The sequence below is a fragment of the Pongo pygmaeus genome, chromosome 11, assembly GCF_028885625.2.
Source record: "Pongo pygmaeus isolate AG05252 chromosome 11, NHGRI_mPonPyg2-v2.0_pri, whole genome shotgun sequence".
Taxonomy (NCBI): Eukaryota; Metazoa; Chordata; class Mammalia; order Primates; family Hominidae; genus Pongo; species Pongo pygmaeus.
Genome location: NC_072384.2, coordinates 20,233,969 through 20,255,474, shown reverse-complemented (window position 1 = coordinate 20,255,474; position 21,506 = coordinate 20,233,969). Strand labels below are relative to the sequence as shown.

At 38.8% G+C, this 21,506-nt stretch overlaps 1 protein-coding gene across 1 annotated transcript in view; it reads left to right on the top strand.

The window, feature by feature from the left end:
- CNTNAP5 (contactin associated protein family member 5) overlaps positions 1-21,506 on the top strand; it is an 874,937-nt gene that overhangs the window by 737,046 nt on the left and 116,385 nt on the right. The window contains exon 19 of the mRNA XM_054478744.1: positions 7,168-7,392. Coding sequence (XP_054334719.1) covers positions 7,168-7,392 — 225 coding nt within the window. The remainder of the gene's footprint in view (positions 1-7,167; positions 7,393-21,506) is intronic.

The window sequence follows — 21,506 nt, the reverse complement described above, 5'->3', positions numbered from 1 at the left end:
TTTGCAATATTTTAAAGTTTATTTAATTGATGGAAAAAGTTTGTTCAGTAAATAATGTAAACAATATTTCAAGAGCAGCATTTAAATTATTAAAATAAAATGCTTGAATCACTTTGAGACACCATTTACAAACAATCAGAGCAATTATAAATAATTCTTCTCAATTCATTAAAGCACATCTTCAAAGCACCTTTACAAAGCAATGGTTTATTCAGTCCAGCTTACTACTGTTGGAACTTAGAAACAAAAGGGAAAAAAAGCACTCACTGTTTTATTTGAAGGATACTATAGTATGAGCCCTCTCTGTTCATTCATACAGGGGCCTTCTCCTGAATTAGTTTGAATTACTTACTTATTATTGCTGAAGAGCATGTTATGCTTCTTGGGAGAAAATTAGTGGTAAAAATTTTGGGGCTAACCGCATGGAAGCTTAAGATAAAACAGTTTCCATTCCAGGGGCTCATATTATGAGCTAAACAAGCAAAGTGCTGCTAGGTATTCACACTGGGGGCGTTCTCTGAACAACTTCCCCTGAGAAGTGTGAATGCTCCCCTTTGAGCCATCCCGCATGCTAGGAGGAGCACAAACAGAATAAATACTATGAAACCCAGGCACTGAAATGCACAAGCATTCTTCTCAGCATCTCTAACCAAGTCTTTTGTTTGGAAGAACACGAACAGTAGACCTCTCTGCATTTCTCTGGGGACATTATTCAATTTCTTTTTTTTTTTTTTTTAGCCTAATTTCTTTTTTTTTTTTTTTTTGGCCCCTTTCTCCAAAACCATTCATATTAATTTTCTTCTGTCCACGGCCCTGTATCTTTTCCCCGCATATGTTGCAACATCTCTGTGCTCCCTCCCACTTTTAATAATGATCTGTAAGTTACATAGGCAAGTGTGTGCCTAGCCTTTTCATATGCTTTGTATTTTACTACTTCCAAACTGTTTGTTCTTTCTGATAATTCTGAGAAAATGATTCCCTTGATATTTAGTCCTCACAATGTATGTAAGGTGGCCTTTTTAGCCACATCTTTGAGGCCTGCCAACTGCCTCTGGAGAATATGGCTGGAACTGAAATGAGAAGCCAGCGGCTACAAGATGGTTCTGAACAGAGGGTGTTCTGCTGGGCGACTGGGGCAGCCTTCCATGCTACTTACTGTGGCACAGTATATTTCAAGGACATTGTGTGTAAATACTGAATATATCTTGGATAGAATTAGGGACATTTTTTTCATTACCAATTCCTAGGTCAAAACTATCTTTCATTGGCCATTTTTCCATCTCTCATAATGATACGAAGAAGTAATCATCATAAAAAATAAACTAGTAATTAACTGCAACATATATTCCTCATCCAAACAAATAGAGTAGGTATTAAGACCTAAATTTAACTTATTAGGGGTTCATAAAGGTGTACTGACTTTCTAAATGTCAGATTTGGAGGTTCATCTAGCTTGTTTTTGGTTCATTTTTTCTCTTTATGACCCTAATTTCATTCTATACGTGAGCATGGTAAAAGGATTCCATCCTATTTGGTATTGTGTATTTTTTTCTCTCTCTTTCAATTATTTAGATGTAATTTATATACCATAAAAGCCATCCTTTTAAGGTGTATAATTCAGTGATGTTTAGGATATTCACACAGTTGTATAACAATCACCACCATCAGTTTCAGAATATTTTCATCATCTCAAAAAGAAATTCCATGTCATTAGCAGCCACTCCCCAGTTATCTCTTCCCGCATCCCTGGAAACCACTAATCTACTTTCTTTTTCTGTAGATTTGCCCATCCTGAGGCTTTCATATAAATATAACCATATAGTATGTGATCTTTGTGTGTCTGATTTCTTTTACTTCACGTAATATTGTCCCAGTTCATCCATGTTATAACAGTCATCATTACTTTATTCCTTTTTAATTGCCAAAGAGTGTTCCACAGTGTGAAAGCACCACAGTTTGTTTATCCATTCATCCATTGATCAGTTAATGGATGTTGGGATGGTTTCATTTCTTTGGCTATTATACATAACACTGCTATAAATATGTACACATTTTTGTGCAAACATATGTTGTCTATCCTCTTGGATATATACCTAGAAGGAGATTGTTGTGTATACGGTAACTATAGGTTTAATCTTTTTGAGGAACTTCCTAACTTTTTCAAATCGGCTGTTCCATTTTACATTCTCACCAGCAGTGAATGAGGGCTCCAATTTCTTCACCTTCTTGCCAACACTTTTTATTGTCCGACTTTTTGATAATAGACATCTTACTGAATATGAAATGCTATCGCATTGTGGTTTTGACTTGCATTCCCTAATGACTAATGATATTGGATATCTTTTCCTGTGCTTATTGTCCATTTGTGTACATAATTTTTTTGCAGAAATATCTAACATCTTTTGTAGATTTTAAATTTTTCTTCTTTTTACTAGTCAGTTGTAATAATTTGTTGTATGTTTGGAATATAATTCCCTTATGAGATATATGATTTGCAAATGTTTTCTCCAGTTCTATGGGCTGTATTTTGTCTTCTTCATAGTATCTTTTGAAACACTAAATTTTAAATTCTGATCATGTTCATTTTCTCTAGTCTCCTATCTTTTTTGTTTATACATTTAGGATCATAGCTAAGGAAGCTTTACTTAATCCAAGATCATGAAAATTTACACCTATGGTTTCTCCTAAGAGTTTTATAGTTTTAGCTCTCACAGTTAGATCTTTGATGCATTATGAGTGAATTTTCATATTTGTTGTGAGGTAGGGGGCCAGTTTTAATCTTTTGCAGGTGGATATATCCTTGTCTTAACACCATTTGTTGATGTGTGTTTGTTGTTAGCTCTCTTATCCCCCCTACACACACACCATTAATAAAGAACCTGGGTACGTACGACTGTCATAGTGTTTTAATTTAAATGTTTTTTCTTCCTAATTAAAATGTAAGATAATTATTTATAAAATTTATTTGAAAATTTATTTAGAAATCTAGAAAAGTTAAAACCCAATCTAAGTACTCAGAAATAATCATTAATAGGGAATTTGTACTTCCTTCTAATTTTTTATCCCCTTGCACTTAATATAACTAAGATAATTTTGCCCATTACATTTTATATTCTGGATTTTCTTTATTTCCTTTCAAAAGCATTTCTATGTAAGTCACCAATATTTGTAAGCATCCATCTTAATGACTGCAATATGTTCCATCTGGTGCTACTGCCTTCTCTTGTTTAATCCATCCTATTACCAGAGCATTACTGCTCACAGATAAATCGTGGAGCTCTGGCACCACCCCTGCCAAAGTTAAGGTTCTGGTTCATCTACAGTCCACGTCGTATGACACTGGTTGTATACCTCAACCGCAAGATTCCTTGGTTTCCTCATCTATGAGATGTGGGAAGCGCAGGACTCTTTCACAGGAAGTCGTGTTTAACATTCGATGAGCACTCCACAAAGCACATGGGATAGCCCACGACATGTAAAGTCTCACTAAATGCTGACTCTTCTTATTGATTGAAATTTTTCATTATCTAAAATTTTGTGTGTAAATAATGCTACAATAAACACATATATTGATTATTTTCTTAATAACAGAATTTCAGTGAAAAAAATAAAAGTATGTACATTTGGGTACTCTTTACATATTGCCAAAAACCTTTCCAGAAATCATTTAATACTTATATTCATTTCAATTTATACCATTTATTTTTACTTTTTATTATGCAAAAAATGGCAAACATATTCTGTAGGACAGGGAAGAGTTTAAGAACTCCCATTCACCAGTTATCTAACTTCAACAGTTACAAACTCATGATCATTTTTATTTCATCAATACACTCCCCTCCTATCCTCCTCCTTTATTATTTTGAAGAAAATCCCAGATATAATACTATTTCATCTACAAATATTACATCATGTATTGCTAAAAGATAAGCACTCATGATAAACACAGCTACAGGATCATTATCATAAGAAAAGTAAGAAAAGTATAATAATTTTTGAAATAATTGCTCAGTGTTCAAATTTCCAATTGTTTTATTTTTATTTAGTTTGTTTGATTTTATCTAAGTTAATTACAGCTTGGATGATTTCTGGGTAATTTCTAGACCATTCATTACCCAGGACTGGTCTTTCTGTTTGTTCTAATTCCAAATCTAATTCTACTACTATTATTAAAACCAGCTACTGTTCATTGAGTTCCTACTATGTGCTGTGCTTTTATGTACTTTCTTCCAATCCTTTCACCCATCCCAAGACTGAATTCATCCTGATTTATATTGAGTAACGTGAGATTGAATGGGATCCTGTGATTGCAGGACATGCATAGATTCAGGTTTTATCTCCAAGTCTACAGGCCCTATGGAGGCTCAGAGACGCACCCTCCAGTATCATCCCATTTCCAGCTCTTTCTCCTATTTCATGTCACCCATCAATGCCCTGTCGATATGGAGATCCTCTTGCAGGTCTCAGGAGGCTCTGCTCTCAGAGACATCCAGCTCTGGAAAACATTGTCTCTGTCACTAACACATCAAGCCCAAGGTTAACTTCCATTGGTCCATTGGTATTTTTGTTTTGTTTTGTTTTTGTTTGTTGTTTTGTTTTGTTTTGTTCGACAGAGTCTCACTCTGTCACCCAGGCTGGAGTACAATGGCACAATCTCAGCTCACTGCAACCCACGCCTCCCAGGTTCAAGTGATTCTCCTGTCTTGGCTTCCCCAGTAGCTGGGATTACAAGCACCTGCCACCACATTCAGCTAATTTTTGTATTTTTAGTAGAGATGGGGTTTTGCCATGTTGGTCAGGCTGGCCTCGAACTCCTGACCTGGGGTGATCCACCTACCTCGGCCTCCCAATGTGTTGGGATTACAGGTGTGAGCCACCGTGCCTGGCCCAGATGTTTGTTTTTTTTAAATATGTGTCTTACCATCTCAGAATCTAGTTAGCATAGGTTCTTCCACCAAGTGGATGCTCAAGGGGTATTGTTGATAGTGGCTCGGTGGCCTTGGAGAATCATCATGGTCATTAGAAATCACTTACAAGTTAAGTGTCTTTATCCTTTTTGGCCACTGGTTTTAGATGTTCAGATAACTCAACCCATCTGATCAAAAGCTTAAACTCTTAGATTATAAAGTATAAGAAACTGAAAGAATAATAGAGTCCAGGTGTATTGCTGAATTTAGCTTTATGATAAAACAGACAATATTTAAACATTAAAAATAACTAGAACTGGGGCTGGAGGAAGAGTGACAACAGAAATTTGGTTTGACATTTCTAATTACAAAATGCTTTTCATTTTTAATTTATTGTCTTAAGTATAAAGAAAAAAGTAGTATCCTGTATATGCTCATATCTATGTTATTCCTAACAGAATGCTCTGAATTTTACTTCCGTTTAAGCACACACACAAATATCAAACAAAAGTCCTTTATTTTGTTAACTAGGAGGCAGTAGCTCAAAATGCAGACCAAACACCCCTGAGAAAATTTATTCAAGGAAAATTCTTGAACCAAGCTGATGATAACCAGAATTCTCACTGTCACAGATGTCTGCTGCATATTTTTATAAACAGGAGTACCAAGGTTGTAACCTGCATGATAAATGCAAACACTTTCTCTGAACCTTTAGTAAAAATGAACTAGCATTTTCAATCTGCTAGGCAATATACATAAATATGCAACTTTAATTTTTTGGCACTATTACAGACTGTTACAGAATTTTCACAAGGTGGAACACATTTGCAATAGAATTAGGAAGCAAAAGCCAGGTATTATTATATTCTAGGTGCCACTAACTCAATCAGAGACTTTCATGGGGAATTTGGAACATTCCATATGCCATTTAGGACAAAGGGAAACTAATCATGCCAATATGGGTTTATGTTTACTGTGCAGTTTTTATGGCAGAGGTTTGCTGCCTGATCTAAGGTGTGCTGCCCTATGAAAGAGCCTTCCCCACACACTCTGTTACTGTGTAGAGATAAAATTTAAAGTGAACTCAAGAGCAGCCTTGATCTAAAGAGAGTATCTCAGCATTTGGACAGATGAACATTTAATAAATGAATATATTGTATAAAGTCTATTGGGATGGATACAGGTTAAATTCTCTTCTAACACTCTGTAAGTTCAAACTGTACTGGGCAACTGTCTTAAGTGCTTTACATACATCAGATCACATGCATCAGAGAAATACTGATGAGGTAGGTGTTATGATTCCCATTCATCAGATAAGAAAACATTCTCCGCAAAGTTCATTATCTTGCCTGGGACCACATGGCCGGCATGAAATCAAGTGAGACTCCAGATCCGGTGCTGAGTCACTCAGTGCTAGTTCCGCTACACTAACATGGTAACAGTTGGTGTGCGAGAGCATTCTTCAAGGAGGCTGGGTGATTTACAGATCCCACTAAATGAATTTTATCAGTTTCTAGATCCCATATTTCTTCCTGGTGGTGGCAGATCTCCATTCAGTGTGTTATGCTAGAGGGATTGTTTCCCATAGGAAAGCCTATTTACCCAAGTCTTGGCTCTATTTTGGAACTGAGTACCAATGCCTACACATCTAAAAAAGTGAGTTTAAGAGTTGGAGACCTATGCCTTTTTTACTTTGTCCATAAATTTCTTCTTTGCTGTTTTCATTGTTCTTCACACTTTACCAACATCATAGAGAATTACTGCTGCTCACCCCCATGTCTTGCTCTGTATTTAGAGACCATCCACAATCTCCCTGAGATACCAGAAGAAGAACACAAACTAGAACTGTCAGGTTATCAGTTTTGGGAGTAAGATGGTGCCAGTGTATTTCTCTATGCACTATGATGGAGGCAGGTACATGTTATCTTTGCTTCTCAGGGAATTAGCCTGGCACATGGTCATTATTTTGCAGATGTATGTAGAGCTGGACTTAAACCACAGGAGGCAAACCTGAGCTTTCTTTTCTGGCTATGCAACCCTGCTCAAGGTTTGTAACCTATGAGAGCATTAAGTTTTTCATTTGTAAATTAAGAATAGTGACTTCTGCCACTTCAAAATTATTGTGGGGAACATGTTGTCTGATGTATGTAATACTCCTCACACAGTGCCCAGTGCATAGGAAATGAGAAAGCAGTTATGGCTAGCTTCAGCAATGGATCTAAAGGTTTCAATGTGTGCTCTCCCCTCTTATATTTTGCAGAGGTTTCTGCTGTTTTTGAGGCTGGCACGTCAGTTACTTACATGTTTCAAGAACCCTATCCTGTGACCAAGAATATAAGCCTCTCATCCTCAGCTATTTACACAGATTCAGCTCCAACCAAGGAAAACATCGCATTTAGCTTTGTGACAGCCCAGGCACCCAGTCTTTTGCTCTTTATCAATTCTTCTTCTCAGGACTTCCTGGCTGTTCTGCTCTGCAAGAATGGTGAGTGTGATGGCATGATGCCCAGTGGAGTCTCAGCCTGGGCTGGAGGGACGATGAGTGCCCTCCAGAACTCTGCATAATTTCAACCTCAAGTTGGTCCCATCTGGGAAGCTTATTTCCAGACTTCCAGCCAACTCCTTGATTATTCTTTACCTTTATGAGTTGCAATTGGTATTCAGGGCCAGTGTCAATTCACTGTTGAAGTCTCAAATGCATTGACTTTAATTTGCCTCAGCTGGATAGCAGTAATTCTTTATTATTTATTCTGTGCTGGAATCCATTAAGTGCAAAAGAGAAGATCATAAGCATATCTGAATTTCAGAAGGACACTTGCCACATATATTTTGTCATCTTTGCTGCAGTCTTCTTTACTGAGGGCTGTTAAAACAATGAGCATACATGCAGGCTGTATTAATAGAAGACAATTGTCCAGGTCTTAGAGAGAAGTAGTGAGTATATGAGTCATAACCTTGGGGAATAGGTGGCTTGCTTCTGGGAATCAGATTTCTTTTTTTCAGGCTTTTTTTTTTTTTAAGATAATGACAAACTGTGGCATTTGCTATTTTGAAACAGAAAGATTTGGGGCATTTTATTTGACAAAACTATCATACTATTGTTTCATAAATCAAAATGTTATCACTTCCTTTCTTTTTATAATTACTCCAACTTGATACAAAATTCACAAAAATACAGGGCAATTTTTTACTAATGCTAAATAAAAGGATTTTTTAAAATTTTATTTATCATTTAAGCTTCAAGACTAGTGATAAGCTCAATATCATAGTATCTGAGGAAAAGATCATTTTTCAATTTGCATGGTATCTATAGGTTCTAGTGCCTAAATTACCCATTATTAATTTAAGTAGTAGGTGAGAATCAGATTTTGGAACGAATTTGGACAAAATGAAAGATGAGAAGTTGAGAGTGATAAGCAAGGTGGAATACACTTCATGCAAGGAATGGTGAACGACACCAGTTAGGATGGCTACTGCCAGTTAAGATTTTCTTCTGATACTGCTTAATTCCACCCTGCAAGGATGACTATTCTTGATATAGTCATAGCAGGAAACTATTAGATCAAAACCTCATGGGGTACAACATACAATAGTATGATCTCAAAAAACACTGTCCTGTGATCAAGAATACAACTTTCTTCCCTTTGTCATCTGCTGGTGTCATGAGATGGGTCTGGGCCTTGGCAGATTCTGCCCAAGCCATGTCACTGAATTTCTGCATGGACAGTGGTGTGACCTAGCAGAAAGGAAGCCTGGAGTGTGCCCCATACACAGAGGCCTCTCCAGGCTTATGAGGAAACTCTAAATTATTATCTTGCTTTATTTTTTCTTGGGTTTATTCCTCTTTGATTCATCTTGCTTTCCAGCTATTTACAACATCAAAAGCCATGAATGATGAATGGGTGTAAAGAAATCATCAAATGCTGAATCAGGCCTGAAGTGAAACAATGATGATGGACCACATGATGTAACAGGTGTCCTTCTTTCTAAGAGAAAAATAGAAGAGAAGGAAAATGGAGAGAAATAGAGACTAGGATGACAATGGCTCATTTTAAGCCCATCTGGACTTGAAAAATCCACAAGAGAGAGGGAGAAACACTATGGATAATTAGATCTGTTTATCAATAGCCCTTTATATGATTATGATTAGGACCATTCTATCAACATAGCAGGTCTTAGACTCTGACCATCAGGGCTTTGTGAGGGTGATAAAGCTGACTGAAGACACTGAGGCATGGAGAAGTTCAGCAGGTGGATGTGCCAATGAGGTAATCTATGGCACAGTGGGGACCAGAATCCAGGTTTCCCAATAGTCAGCCAGCAGCTTTCATTCTAGACAATATCATCCTCTAATGATGTCATTGGACTAGTAAGATGGTTGGTTACAACCAATGCAAGATATTTTCCAAAGCATCTTTTGGGTATAGTTCCATAGGCACAATTGTACCTGTCAGGCCATGCCTAGGGAAATACAGCTGCCATGAAGACAGACAGTGCATAATGAATATAATTGTGTCAAATTGCACACACACACACACATATATAACTATATACTGAGCACTATTTTAATTAATCCACACAACATTTACTTCTCATCACAACCCTGTTTGATTAATTGATTGTTGCAGAAGCTGAGGCACTTCAAAATCTCACAGCAAGTAAGAAGCAGAGCTGGATTCACCCTCCCTTCTTCAGTCTGGTGGCATATTCTGTATTCTTAACCACAAGGGCTAAACTAAGAGTGTTTTTAAAATGCACAATGTTTTAAATAATGTGAATCTATTTAATTGAGAAAGCATTCTTGATTTCTACCCTGCCCCTATCTTCTTACATCCTGAGGTCTTACTCTGTTAAAAGCTGCCTGATCCCGTAGGCATCTGCATGTTTTAAAATCCTGGCTACATGCAGGAATCAAGAAGGTACTTGTGCCTTGTTTGTTTAAGTTTAGGTCTCAGGGCATGTGTGAAAGTTCAAGTATGAGTCCTGAGCCAAATATGAGTGACCATGGCCTGTGACACAGTCCTCGGGAGGTCCTGAGAACATGTGCCCAAGGTGGTCAGGGTGCAGCTTGGTTTTATATATTTTATATATTTCAGTTAGCTCAGGCTAACTCATGGGAGATGGATGTCCAGGACATTATTATTAATAGAGTGTCCCCCTTCCCCACTCCAGTTCAGAACATCCCCACCACACCTTGCTCCAGGGAACCCATAGCAGTAGGTAGTGGGAAAGATGCCCTGATTTAGAATCCTGGACATCTCTTGCCATCTCCTTATACTGCAGAGATACAACTAAGATATGTGCTCAATCATTCATTTTTTTATTAACTTTCTGGGTAATTACTAGTCAAACTGCACAGTATCTGGAACTGTGAAGATAAGCAAAGAAATGCAGGACTAAGTGCTGTCTAAAGGAGATAAGGAATGAGAGACTAAAAAATCTGCCTTCAACTTTTTGAAAGGCAATCTAGATAGAGGAGGCAGTTGTGTTTCCCAGATTTCTACAGCAATCTAACTAGAAGGGAGATTTTGACTAAATTTTAAGATGAATCTTCTAAAAATTCAGGGATTATAACAGTGGAATGAAATACCTTGAGTGGTAGTGAATTCTTTGCCATTGGACGTCCTCAAATAATAATGCATGACTATTTGTTGGAGAAACCATAATAACTATCACAGGAGTAGATGAGAGGAAAAAATAATAACCTCTGAGTTTCTTCCCAAGTCTTAGATTTTGTGATTCTTTATTCTCTTCTTGTGCAGTCTTACATTAATATTTCTTTCTGTTAAGGCTTCATTTGCAGACTTTGAAATGCTGCTTTGAGGAATAAAAAATCGATATTCTTACAGCTTGTTCCCAGTGTGTTTGTTCTATTAGGCCATTGACCTAATTACCAGAGAATCATTGGGGGTGGGCATTGCATTATAAAGAACTGGGGATATTTTAATGTGACTTTGATACACTGTCGTGAAAAAAATATACCTGTGAAAATACTATTTGGAGTTAAGGATTATTAGAGATTGCAAAAAGATCAGAAAACTACAGGGTTTACAGGGGGAGGTTATTTGTTATCTGTGAGAGTTTTTATGATAAGATTGATTCAAACCTCCTTGAGAAGAATTAAGAGTCTTCTGTTAGTCTAGTTGTCTTAAACTTTGTGACTGAAGATAGCCTTGGGAATCTGGTGGAAATTATGAGAGAGCCACTCTTATAGGGAGCCCATTTTGCCTTCTCCAAAAAAAAATCAAGTATCTGCCTCCAGGTTGTGTACAATGGCTCTAATTTTAGCACTCTGGGTTAAGAAGTCAGCAGGTGGAGTAAGGTGGATGAGTTGCATAAACACTGCACACAATTCTCAGCTTGCAAATTTATTTAATATAGTTGAATAGCCAGAGGAAAAAGATCAATGTGATTCAAAGTCATGGTTATAAGTGTCTCCCTGGCAGGGGTTTGATTTTCCAGGGTTGGAATTCTTCTTTGCCCTTTAACATTATTCTTGAAATTTCTCCAACTAGAGACTCATTCTGGTTAAACTGCTGCTGTCTTTTCAAAGGAAAACAGGTACTTCTTCCTAAATAAAAAGAAATTAGTTTAATTTCTGGAATGGAAGAACAGAGGCAGAAAGAGACATTTTGAGGTCAGAGAGTTGTTAGGAAAGAGAAGGCAGTTTTAGTTCTGTAACCTGGGGCTGTGGCCACAGACAACTTCTCTGAGTCTGGACAGTTGGAGGAGAAGGGGTCATCTCCAGAAAGGGAGATGAGCTCATTCTGAAGATACACAGGACGTTCACAGAATTTTGTTGAGTGATGGCTTTGCCTTCTCCACAGTAGTGGGGATTTCTCTTTCAAATTTGCAACTCAGGAAACATTCATGGAGCACGTAACACGTGGCAGATACTAGCTCATGTACTGGAGAGACAAAGACAGACAAAAAGGATCCTTCCCTGGCTTTAAGAAATCTAATTGGCCAGGTGCGGTGGCTCATACCTGTAATCCCAGCACTTTGGGAGGCCGAGGCGGGCAGATCACGAGGTCAGGAGATCAAGATCATCCTGGCTAACACGGTGAAAACCTGTCTCTACAAAAAATTAGCAAGGCATGGTGGCGGGCGCCTTTAGTCCCAGCTACTTGGGAGGCTGAGGCAGGAGAATGGTGTGAACCCGGGAGGCGGAGCTTGAAGTGAGCCGAGATCAGGCCACTGCCCTCCAGGCTGGGCGACAGAGAGACACTCCTTCAAAAAAAAAAGAAGTCTAGTTATGGGACAAAAACAGAAGTTAAAAAAACGAATGTCATCGATGCTAGGTAGAAGTCTGTTCTAGGTAGAGTGAGTTAAAGATGATCAATTATCTCTGGGAGAGAAGGTCAGAAAAGGCTTCCTAGAGAGAGTGACGCTTGAGTTGCTCATGAAAGATAAATTAGTGTTCTCCAGCAGATATTATATTTTTTCATAAAAATAGAGATTATTTTTTATTGTTCCTCATTTTCTCCATTTTATTCACATTGCAGTTGAAATCTATATATGTGTTATGATCAATTTCTGTTTCTATTCTTCCATCATCTTTGTTGATAGAAATGCAAAGTCAAATTTAGAATATGCACTAACTCTAGGGCTATCCATCTATGGTGAAATCCTTTGGGTACACAATCCAAATACGGTTCCCAGATCACCTTCTGGGGAGGCTGTGCAGCTGCCCTCCAGCACCAAATGGTTTGTCTGACTTTGCTTCAGGATTTCCTTTTTATCAATCTTTTTTAAAGCATATGCATTCAAAAGATGCACTGTCTGCATTTGTGATTGCACACACCTTGGAGGGAATAATGATGAACTGTGACACTTTATATTTTGAACACACCAACTCAAGGGAGGCAAGAATAAGAAGGAAGCCAGGGAGGGCGCATTTTCAAAGCACAAAACTCTGCAGTGGCTAGCCAGAGCTGGGTTGACCTTAGAACACCCCTGCCATTACTGCTATCTTATGGAGGCCCTTCAAAATGTAATGCTGCCTCCATATAGCCCCTCCCTGACACCAGCATATGCTTGATTTCCTCAAAGCAGCAAGAATCCTGATAAACAGAAGGGGAAAAGCAAGCCTTGGAAGGATTATTTTGGCAGCATAACTAAGCCCTGACCACTTCAGTCTCTGGGCTTGTGTCAAGTAACACTTTGCTGATTTTGAATTTAAAATTCCCAGTAGTCTTTTGCTATCTCCCAGACTTTGTTTCAGTTGTTTCATTCCGTAAATTTCTGGGCTTTCCAACAATCTCTTGTACTTTCATCATCTGTTTCACAGTAATGAGGTTATGAGACACTGTGACCTCTAGAGGACGATAAAGAGTCCTCCTGTTCACTTTCTCCTAGGGAAGGTCAATGGATGATAAGGACAGGACAGAGAGCACTTCCATTATCACAGGGTTAGACTTGGGTGCTAAGGGTGGGCCTGACTGGAGAAACAGTGGCATGCTGAGTAGCACTGGATCTGGGTAATCTTTCTTGTTTCTCTTCTCTTTGTTATTGTTTATGCTTTATTTTGTGATATGCTCCTAAGTCCCAAGAAGATTGCTATGAACTGAGTTGTGAACCACCCCCTTCCCAAAATCCATGACCCTCAGTGTAGCTGTATTTGGAGTATGAGGGTAATTAGGTTAAATGAAATTATAGGATCGGAGCCCTAATCTGACAGGATTAGTGTCCTTAAAGCGGGAGACACTAGAGAACTCTGTCTCCCGCTCTCTCTTTGAATGCCATGTGAGGACACTGAGAAGGTGGCCATCCACAAGCCAGGAAAAGAGCCCTCAACAGGGACCGAGTCAGCCAGCACTTGTGTTTGTATTTCCCAGTCTCTAGAAGTTTGAGAAAATAAATTGTGTTGTCTGAGTCACTCACTCAGTCTATGACATTTTATTGTAGCCAACTGAGCCAACTTTGCAATTCACTGACAAAGGTCAAATGAGATGATGCAAGTAACTATGCTGTGTAGACTGTAAACTATAAAACACACTTTATTTCCTTATTGGCAAAAGTAATAATATGAATGATCTGCATCCTGGGGTTATCAGAGCATGAATGTGAAGGCCAGGATTTAGGGAATTTGGGGTTAAAAATTAATACAAAGAGGAAATGAAAATGTGCAGTGCGTAGAGGCAGAACACTTGGGCCTGGATGGGACATTACCCTGAAGAAGGAGAAAGATAAGGTACAGGGTGTCCTCTTGAAAACCGGCTATCTCTAGTCACAGGAAACAGATTTTAATATACACAAGCATGAAAATGAAACCTTTTAAGAATGACTTTCTCAAATGCCCCCTGACACAGACCTTCAGGGAACTTCTCTGATGTTTCTAAAATAAAGAGAGGGGTATGTGTGTATATGTTTGTGTGTGTGTGTCTGTGTGTGTGTGTATGTGTGTGTAGAGAGAGAGCTATAATAACTAGGAAACAGAGTTATGTGTAGAACTAACTCACTAAGACTTCTGCTCACTGCAGGGCTAGTCCTTGCACAATACACCTGGGGCAATATAGTCAAACACAAGGAAACTCCCTACTTCAACCCCAACAACTTTGGCTGTGGAGCTAGCTGGGCAGCATGTGCCAGCATCAAAGAAAATCAAAATAGAGACAATAGCAGCTTCTAAGTTAGTCCTCTAAGACCCTCAGAAAAGAGCTAGTATGGAAATAAAGCCAACAAATATGTCCAAATACAATCAACTCTACAAACATCTGTTTAATACCTACTGTCTCAGTTTGCCAGGGCTGCCGAAACAAAATACCACAGACTGAATGACATAAACAAGAACAATTTATTTTCTAACAGTTCTGGAGACTGGAAGTCCAAGTTGAAGGTACTGGCAGTGTTGGCGTCTGTTGAGGACCCTGCCTTTGTGTTGGCCACCTTTTCTTGTGTGCTCACATGGTCTTTCCTCGTGAATGAGGAGAAAGGGAGAGAGAGACAGAGGGGCTTTGCTGGTGTCTCTTCTTATAAGGACACTAATACTATAGGAAGAGAGGCCCAGCCTAATGACCTCATTTACACTGAATTACTTCCTTAGAGGCCTCCTTTCCGAATACAGCCACACTAGAGTTAGTCTTCAACATATGAATCTTGTGGAGACACAGACATTTATTCTATAATACCTACCATGTGCTAAATGCTGTTCTATGTGCTCATGGTAGGAAAATAAATATGGTGTAGTTGGCTTCAGAAAGATTCTTGGGGTTAAGATTAATATACAATTCATCTTTGTAACATCAGTGTGAGGCAGAGTAACTTAGCACATAGTTCACCTCTGATTATTCTTGGATTTAATTAATGTATTTTGAATCTAGTAGGAGGAGAAGTTACATATACAGCGAGAGGGGAAATGCCCTGTAGAATCCATAAGATGTTATAGGATGACAGTGGGGCCATACTGGGGAGAGGGGGTAGCTCTTCCTGGTGCATTTCAAAAGTCTTCTAGTATAAATAGGCATGAATATACATTGCATGAACTGAGTTCTTAATCATATTCTGTTTGAGATTCTGTCCTGCCACCTTTGATGTATGTGTGGGAGGCAGGGTTGCTTGGGGAGTGGGTTTCTGTAAAGCCAGCATTCTGTGGTTCTATGTTCTCACAGCCTCTGGGTCTTCTCACGTTGTACTTTCCCAGTTTAAACGACTCTTCAGAAATTTTCCAAGAATTGAGCAACTGCTTGTTTTTTCAGTAAGGCTGGTTGCTTACAGCTGTACCGTGAGAATCAGAATAATTATTATTTGCCCTTATGATGCTTCATTGCTTGTAGAAAGAACAAAGGAGTGCACAAAGTGCCTTGGTTCTTCATCTGTAAATGTGGGATAATCTTGTTGGTCAAGGGTCTCACAGCAGTGTGGTGGGGCATTAATGAGATCCTGTCTGTAAACGGCTTGGAGAAACTCACTTGAAAGATGTGGCATAAATACAAAGAAGGGTTGTTACAAAACAGACCAAAGAACAGGCTAGTTACTGAACTACCTTTATTTTAACTTTTTTTTTTTTTTTTTTTTTTTTTTTTTAAGCCAGGGATAGAGAAAATGCGAGATTGAATGTTTAGCTTTTGGACTGGAACTCTAATTAGAGGTTTAAGGATTAAGAAAATAGTTGGAGTCAGTGTGAAGAAAGCTTTTCTCAGAGAAAAGACATGTTTTTATTCTTCTTAGAGCACTTGACCTGTAAATACTTACATCTTGAGATGTGAAACAAATTCAATGAAAGGCCTGAGCTCAGGGCTTATTCGGTTCTCTGTGCAGTTAATTACCTTTTGTCCAGCAAGGAGGCCTTGAATTATCATTATTTCTCCAAATTCGAAGTTATTGAAGATATGTCTCCACTTTAATAAGTAGTTTGACCTCTCGATGTTAAGAAATGAGGGCTCTGGCAGTCGGATGCCCTGTTCTAAAGCTGCAGTGGAAAGATGGGTCAGGGGATAGTTTCCAGCCTTAACAATCCAGTTCAAATTCCTAACACCAGCCATATGCCACTGTCTTTGATCTTTCAGCTAGAAAATATTTCCTAGCAGCTAATACCTATCAAGTGCTGAGTATGTGCCAATGCATAGTTTTCGTAGTTTGCATACATTAATTCATCTCATTCTTACACAATGACTATGGAGTCAGTACTAGTATTTCTCTATTTTACAGACAAGGAAATTTTGGCCTAGAAAGGTTAAATGACTTGTCCAAGAAGACACAGCAAGGGATCAGTGGGGCTGGAAATCAAAGCCCATTATATTTACTTTTTAACTTGTAAACTCTTCTGCTTTGTTCTCTGACCTTTCATGGTACTGTGTGTACTTCTCTCAAGGAACCTGCCATTTTTTTCTGGATGCTTGTTCGAGCCCCCATCTAGGTTGTATTCTCGTCTAGGAATGCCACATTTACTTCCTGTGCACCCCACCACCACGTCTTGCTTGTAGATCTTCATTCAAGAGAGGGGCCAGGCAGAAATAATGGGGTAATATATCAGGAGTGCTAAAACACCACTGGAAGATTTAGAAACACAATGCCAATGAAGGAACTTGCCACATATCTCCTGATATTTATAGCAATTTGTACTTTGATGCACAAGGAAGCACACAGGACTAACAAGTCAAGAAAAAATACCACGCCTTTATTGGTGTCAATTTCTGTAATGCAAGTTTCAGGATGCAGCAAGAGCCTCCAGCTCCGATACTCACCAGCCAAATCCCACAGCCACTGTCAGCTGAAATGCTGTAGTGGAATAGCACACAGGGGAGTGCTACTTTCTTGGAACAAGTGATTTTAAAGTATTAATAGGGCTCCCCAGGATTTTTTATTTTTTGGTCAGAAAAATTACATGTGATAAATGTATGTTCTCATTTAAACATGGAGAATGAATGTGCAAATTTATTATCTCTCCCTTCTTAAACTCCTTCAAAATAACATAAAGCAGGCTGGGCACGGTGGCTCACACTTGTAATCTCAGCACTTTAGGAGGCTGAGGTCAGGAGTTCGAGACCAGCCTGGCCAACATGGTGAAACTCTGTCTCTACTAAAAATACAAGAATTTGTCAGGCGTGGTAGCGCATGCCTGTAGTCCCAGCTACTCAGAAGGCTGAGGCAGAGTAATCACTTGAACCTGGGAGGCAGACGTTGCAGTGAGCCAAGATTTCACCACGGCACTCCAGCCTGGGTGACAGAGCGAGACTCGGTCCAACAACAACAACAACAAAAAGACAAAGCAATCAAATAACTTTTAATTTTAGAAGTAGGAAATTGAAAAGACAAAGACAACAGAAGAGAATTTAGTATGAGTGAAAAATATGAACTCAGTGTGGGAAATTGGAGAGCAGATGAAGGAGGAAAGCTGCCTCTGCCCCAATGTTTGCTGAACAGTTTTCCTGTTCAGGCTAATAGGCAAGTTCCTTTTCACTTCCATCCCGGGCTTATTCTTTAGCATATAGAAGTTGAACCAAGGACTGTCCAAAGCTGAGGGCAAGGCGAAGATACCGGGCTAAATATGGAAATAAAGGACTGCCTGCACACTGGGCTATGGGATCCCTAGCCTTATTTTGTGGCCTTGTTCCCAGAGCTCTTATGATGAGACTTTTTTTTTTCTCTATACTGGAGATAAGAGTCCTTGACCATGGAAGAACTGAACAGCCCCATGAAAAAACATGTGTGATAACTGGAATTATAGAAATGTCCCCTCATTGAAAAACGTAGTTTACCCATATGATCACCAGACAGTAAAGCCCATCTACTGACCTGCATAGCTCCTGCACTTGGGAACTTCAGTCCAATTTGTAGTGCCTCAGTCATAAGTGTGAACACATAACCAAGGCTACTCAGTACTTTCACCCGTCCTCCAAGACAAAAGATGACAATGAAAGCATACAAATAAACAAAGGTAATGGAGAAACAAGGGTGATGCAAGAGACACAAGAAACATCAACAACATAATATCTTCAGCTAGGTAGGATAATATATAAACCCATAAAACAATAATATGGTATTTATTTATTTATTTATTTATTTTTTTAAGAAACGGAGTCTCTCTCTCTCTCTCTCCCAGGCTGCAGTGCAGTGCCGTGATCATAGCTCACTGCAGCCTCAAACTCCTGGACTCAAGGGATCTTCCTGCTTCAGCCTCCTGCATGTCTGGGAATATAGCTGCAAGCCACTGTGCCTGGCTGGGAACATGATCTTTAAAAAAGAACTGGCAAACAATGAGAAATAACTTTTGCAAATGTGATAGAGAAATTTGTTAAAAAATCTAAAAAGGTGGAAGATAAAATCTGAGGAATCTCCTAGCAAGTTGAATAAAAATACAAAAAAGTGGGCAATCAAAAACAAAGAAGACAATCAGAGGGTCAAAAATGTAATGTCCAATATCTAATAGTATTTACAGAAAGAGAGGATAAATGTGGAGGAGGTGTTAGCAAAGATATAATTGAAAATATTTTATAGAATAAAACTGATGTAAAAGTTTGTTGTCTTACCCAGCACAGTGCATAGAAAACGGCATTCCCAAAGCAAAAGCAAATCCTAAGTCTCCTAAAGATAGATGAATCAGAAGTCAGACAGACATGGAACTTCTGAAGAAAAACACTGGCCATTTGCAGATAGTGGAAAAACATCACAATTCTAAGCGGAAATGGTTTGCAAACTGGAATCCTATGTTTAGTCAAATTATCAGTCATGTGTAATGTCGTTATTGAAGACTTCCTAAATATCTTTCCTGGGACTCTACTTGATATGCATGCATTCATTATCTGATATTGCATAAAAACTACCACCAAACTTAGCAACTTAATGCAACACACATTTATCACCTTATATAGTTCTGGGAGAGGTCAGGAATCTCAGCCTGGTTTAACTGGATGATTCCAGCTCTTGGTGTCTCCGAGGTCAAACTGTTGTCCTGGGCAAAGAGCTTGATGATCTGCTTCCAAGCTCCCTCGTGTGGCTGTTGACAGGAGATTTCAGGTTCTTGACTGCTGATTTTTTAATAGAGCTGCTTAAACAGCATGTCATCTGGCTCCCCCAGATACAGTGGAGGGCAGGGGGCAAGGGTATAGAGGGAGGACACAGGAGGACAGTTAAAACAGAAATCAAAGTCTTTTAGAACCTTAACTGCAGAAGGGACACCTAGTCCAACCTGGGAGAGAATTACACAAGGGTGTGAATACCAGGAGGCAGGGAATATTGGATGCCATCATGAAGATTGCCTGTCACAACGTGGTTCACCCAATTAAAGAAGTATGTAAAAAAGAAAGACATGAGACCCAGGAAACAGAGAACCCACCACAGAACAGGCCACGTATTTTGGGATAGCAGCTATGCAGAAGTCACAGAGAAAAACCAGTCTGAGTCAATGGTTCTCAGCTGGGTATGCTTTTGCCCTTCCAGAGGACATTTAGCAATATACAGAGACATTTTTCATTGTCAAGATGGGACTGCTACAGGTATGCAGTGAGTGGGAGTGAGGGATGCTGCAAAACATCTGTAAAACCAGGATAGCCCCCCTGATGAAGAATTACTTGGCTCAGAATGTTAAGAATTTTAAAGTTGAGGAAACCAAATCTATAGGTCTAGAATGAGATACAAGAAAACAGGGCATTTGGAAGGAGGATCCTAGAAAAAGTCTGCAAGTAACAAATACCAGCTTTATCACTTGCATGCATATATCAGACAAACAATAAGGACTTTGAAAATGAACCTCACCAAAATGGTGATAGACCTGTACAGAAAGCATGAGAGGGGCTCTTATGTGACTGGGTCCCAGAAAGGCAGCTCCTCATTTACCAACGTGGGTGGGCAAAAGATTATATCTAAAATGGATAAATCAAGAAATAACAACATATTTAGTAAAATCGAGTTAAAAATAAGAAGAGTAATGGAACTAAAAGTAACTGCATGTGAAGAGGAAGACGAGATGGTGGGGCAACAGCTGATTTCTTATGTTCAGTTTTTCTATACTATTTGACTTCATAAATGTATTACTTTGATAAAAAAATTAAGTGCTTCAAATAAATCTGTTGTTAGATTATAAAGTGGTTTAAAGTTTTGTTAAAAGAAAATTGGTTTTTTTCCCTACCAATAAATATGTATAAATATCTAAAGGATATTGGCTGAAGACACATAAAATGACTATGTGGACAGTGACACACACACCCCCTTTTGATGTTTTCAGTTAATGTAGTTATTCAACGAGTGAATGAAGGAATGAATGAAGAATGCATGATGAAATAATTAAATTGAAAACAGGTCGGGCACGGTGGCTCATGCCTGTAATCCCATCACTTTGGGAGGCAGAGGCGGGTGGATCTCCTGAAATCAGGAGTTCAAGACCAGCCTGGCCAAAATGGAAAAACCCCATCTCTACTAAAAGTACAAAAAATTAGCTGGGCCCGGTGTTGGGCACCTGTAATCTCAGCTACTCAGGAGGCTGAGGCACAAGAATCGCTTGAACCCAGGCGGCAGAGGTTGCAGTGAGTCGAGATTGTGCCACTGTACTCCAGCCTGGGCAATGAGAGCAAAACTCCATCTCAAAAAAAAATCTATATATCTATATATAGATATATATCTATATATATTAGATATGTAATATATGCATTTTATATATATAACACATGATTCTACGCTTTTTTTAATGGTTAAGCACATTTTATTTAAATAGTTCATGCTAAGGCTAATAAGAAGCTCCTCATTGTCAGATCTGGTTCAGGCCATAATCTCATGAGCTACCTGGAGCACACATATGTAAATCAAAACCAAAGATAAAATTTGAAGTCCCTCTACCCCCCATTGATCATCTGAGTGGAATTTCTCCTCCATGGCAGGGCACTCCAAAGTTAACTTCAACGACGGTTTAGGCCATGACAGGGAAGGGGTGGTCGGACTTACCTCATTATACACTCCCCACTTTTGGAATTCGGGAAAAGCCAAATAGCATTTGACATCAACCCAGACCTTAAATCTCATAAGAAATATTTACAGTCTATTCTTTCTAAATCCAGCCAACTGGAGGCTTCATCTGCATGATAAAACTTTGGTTTCCACAACCTCTTATCATAACTCAGACATTCCTTTCTATTGATATTAACTCTTTAAAACAATCTGAAAAAT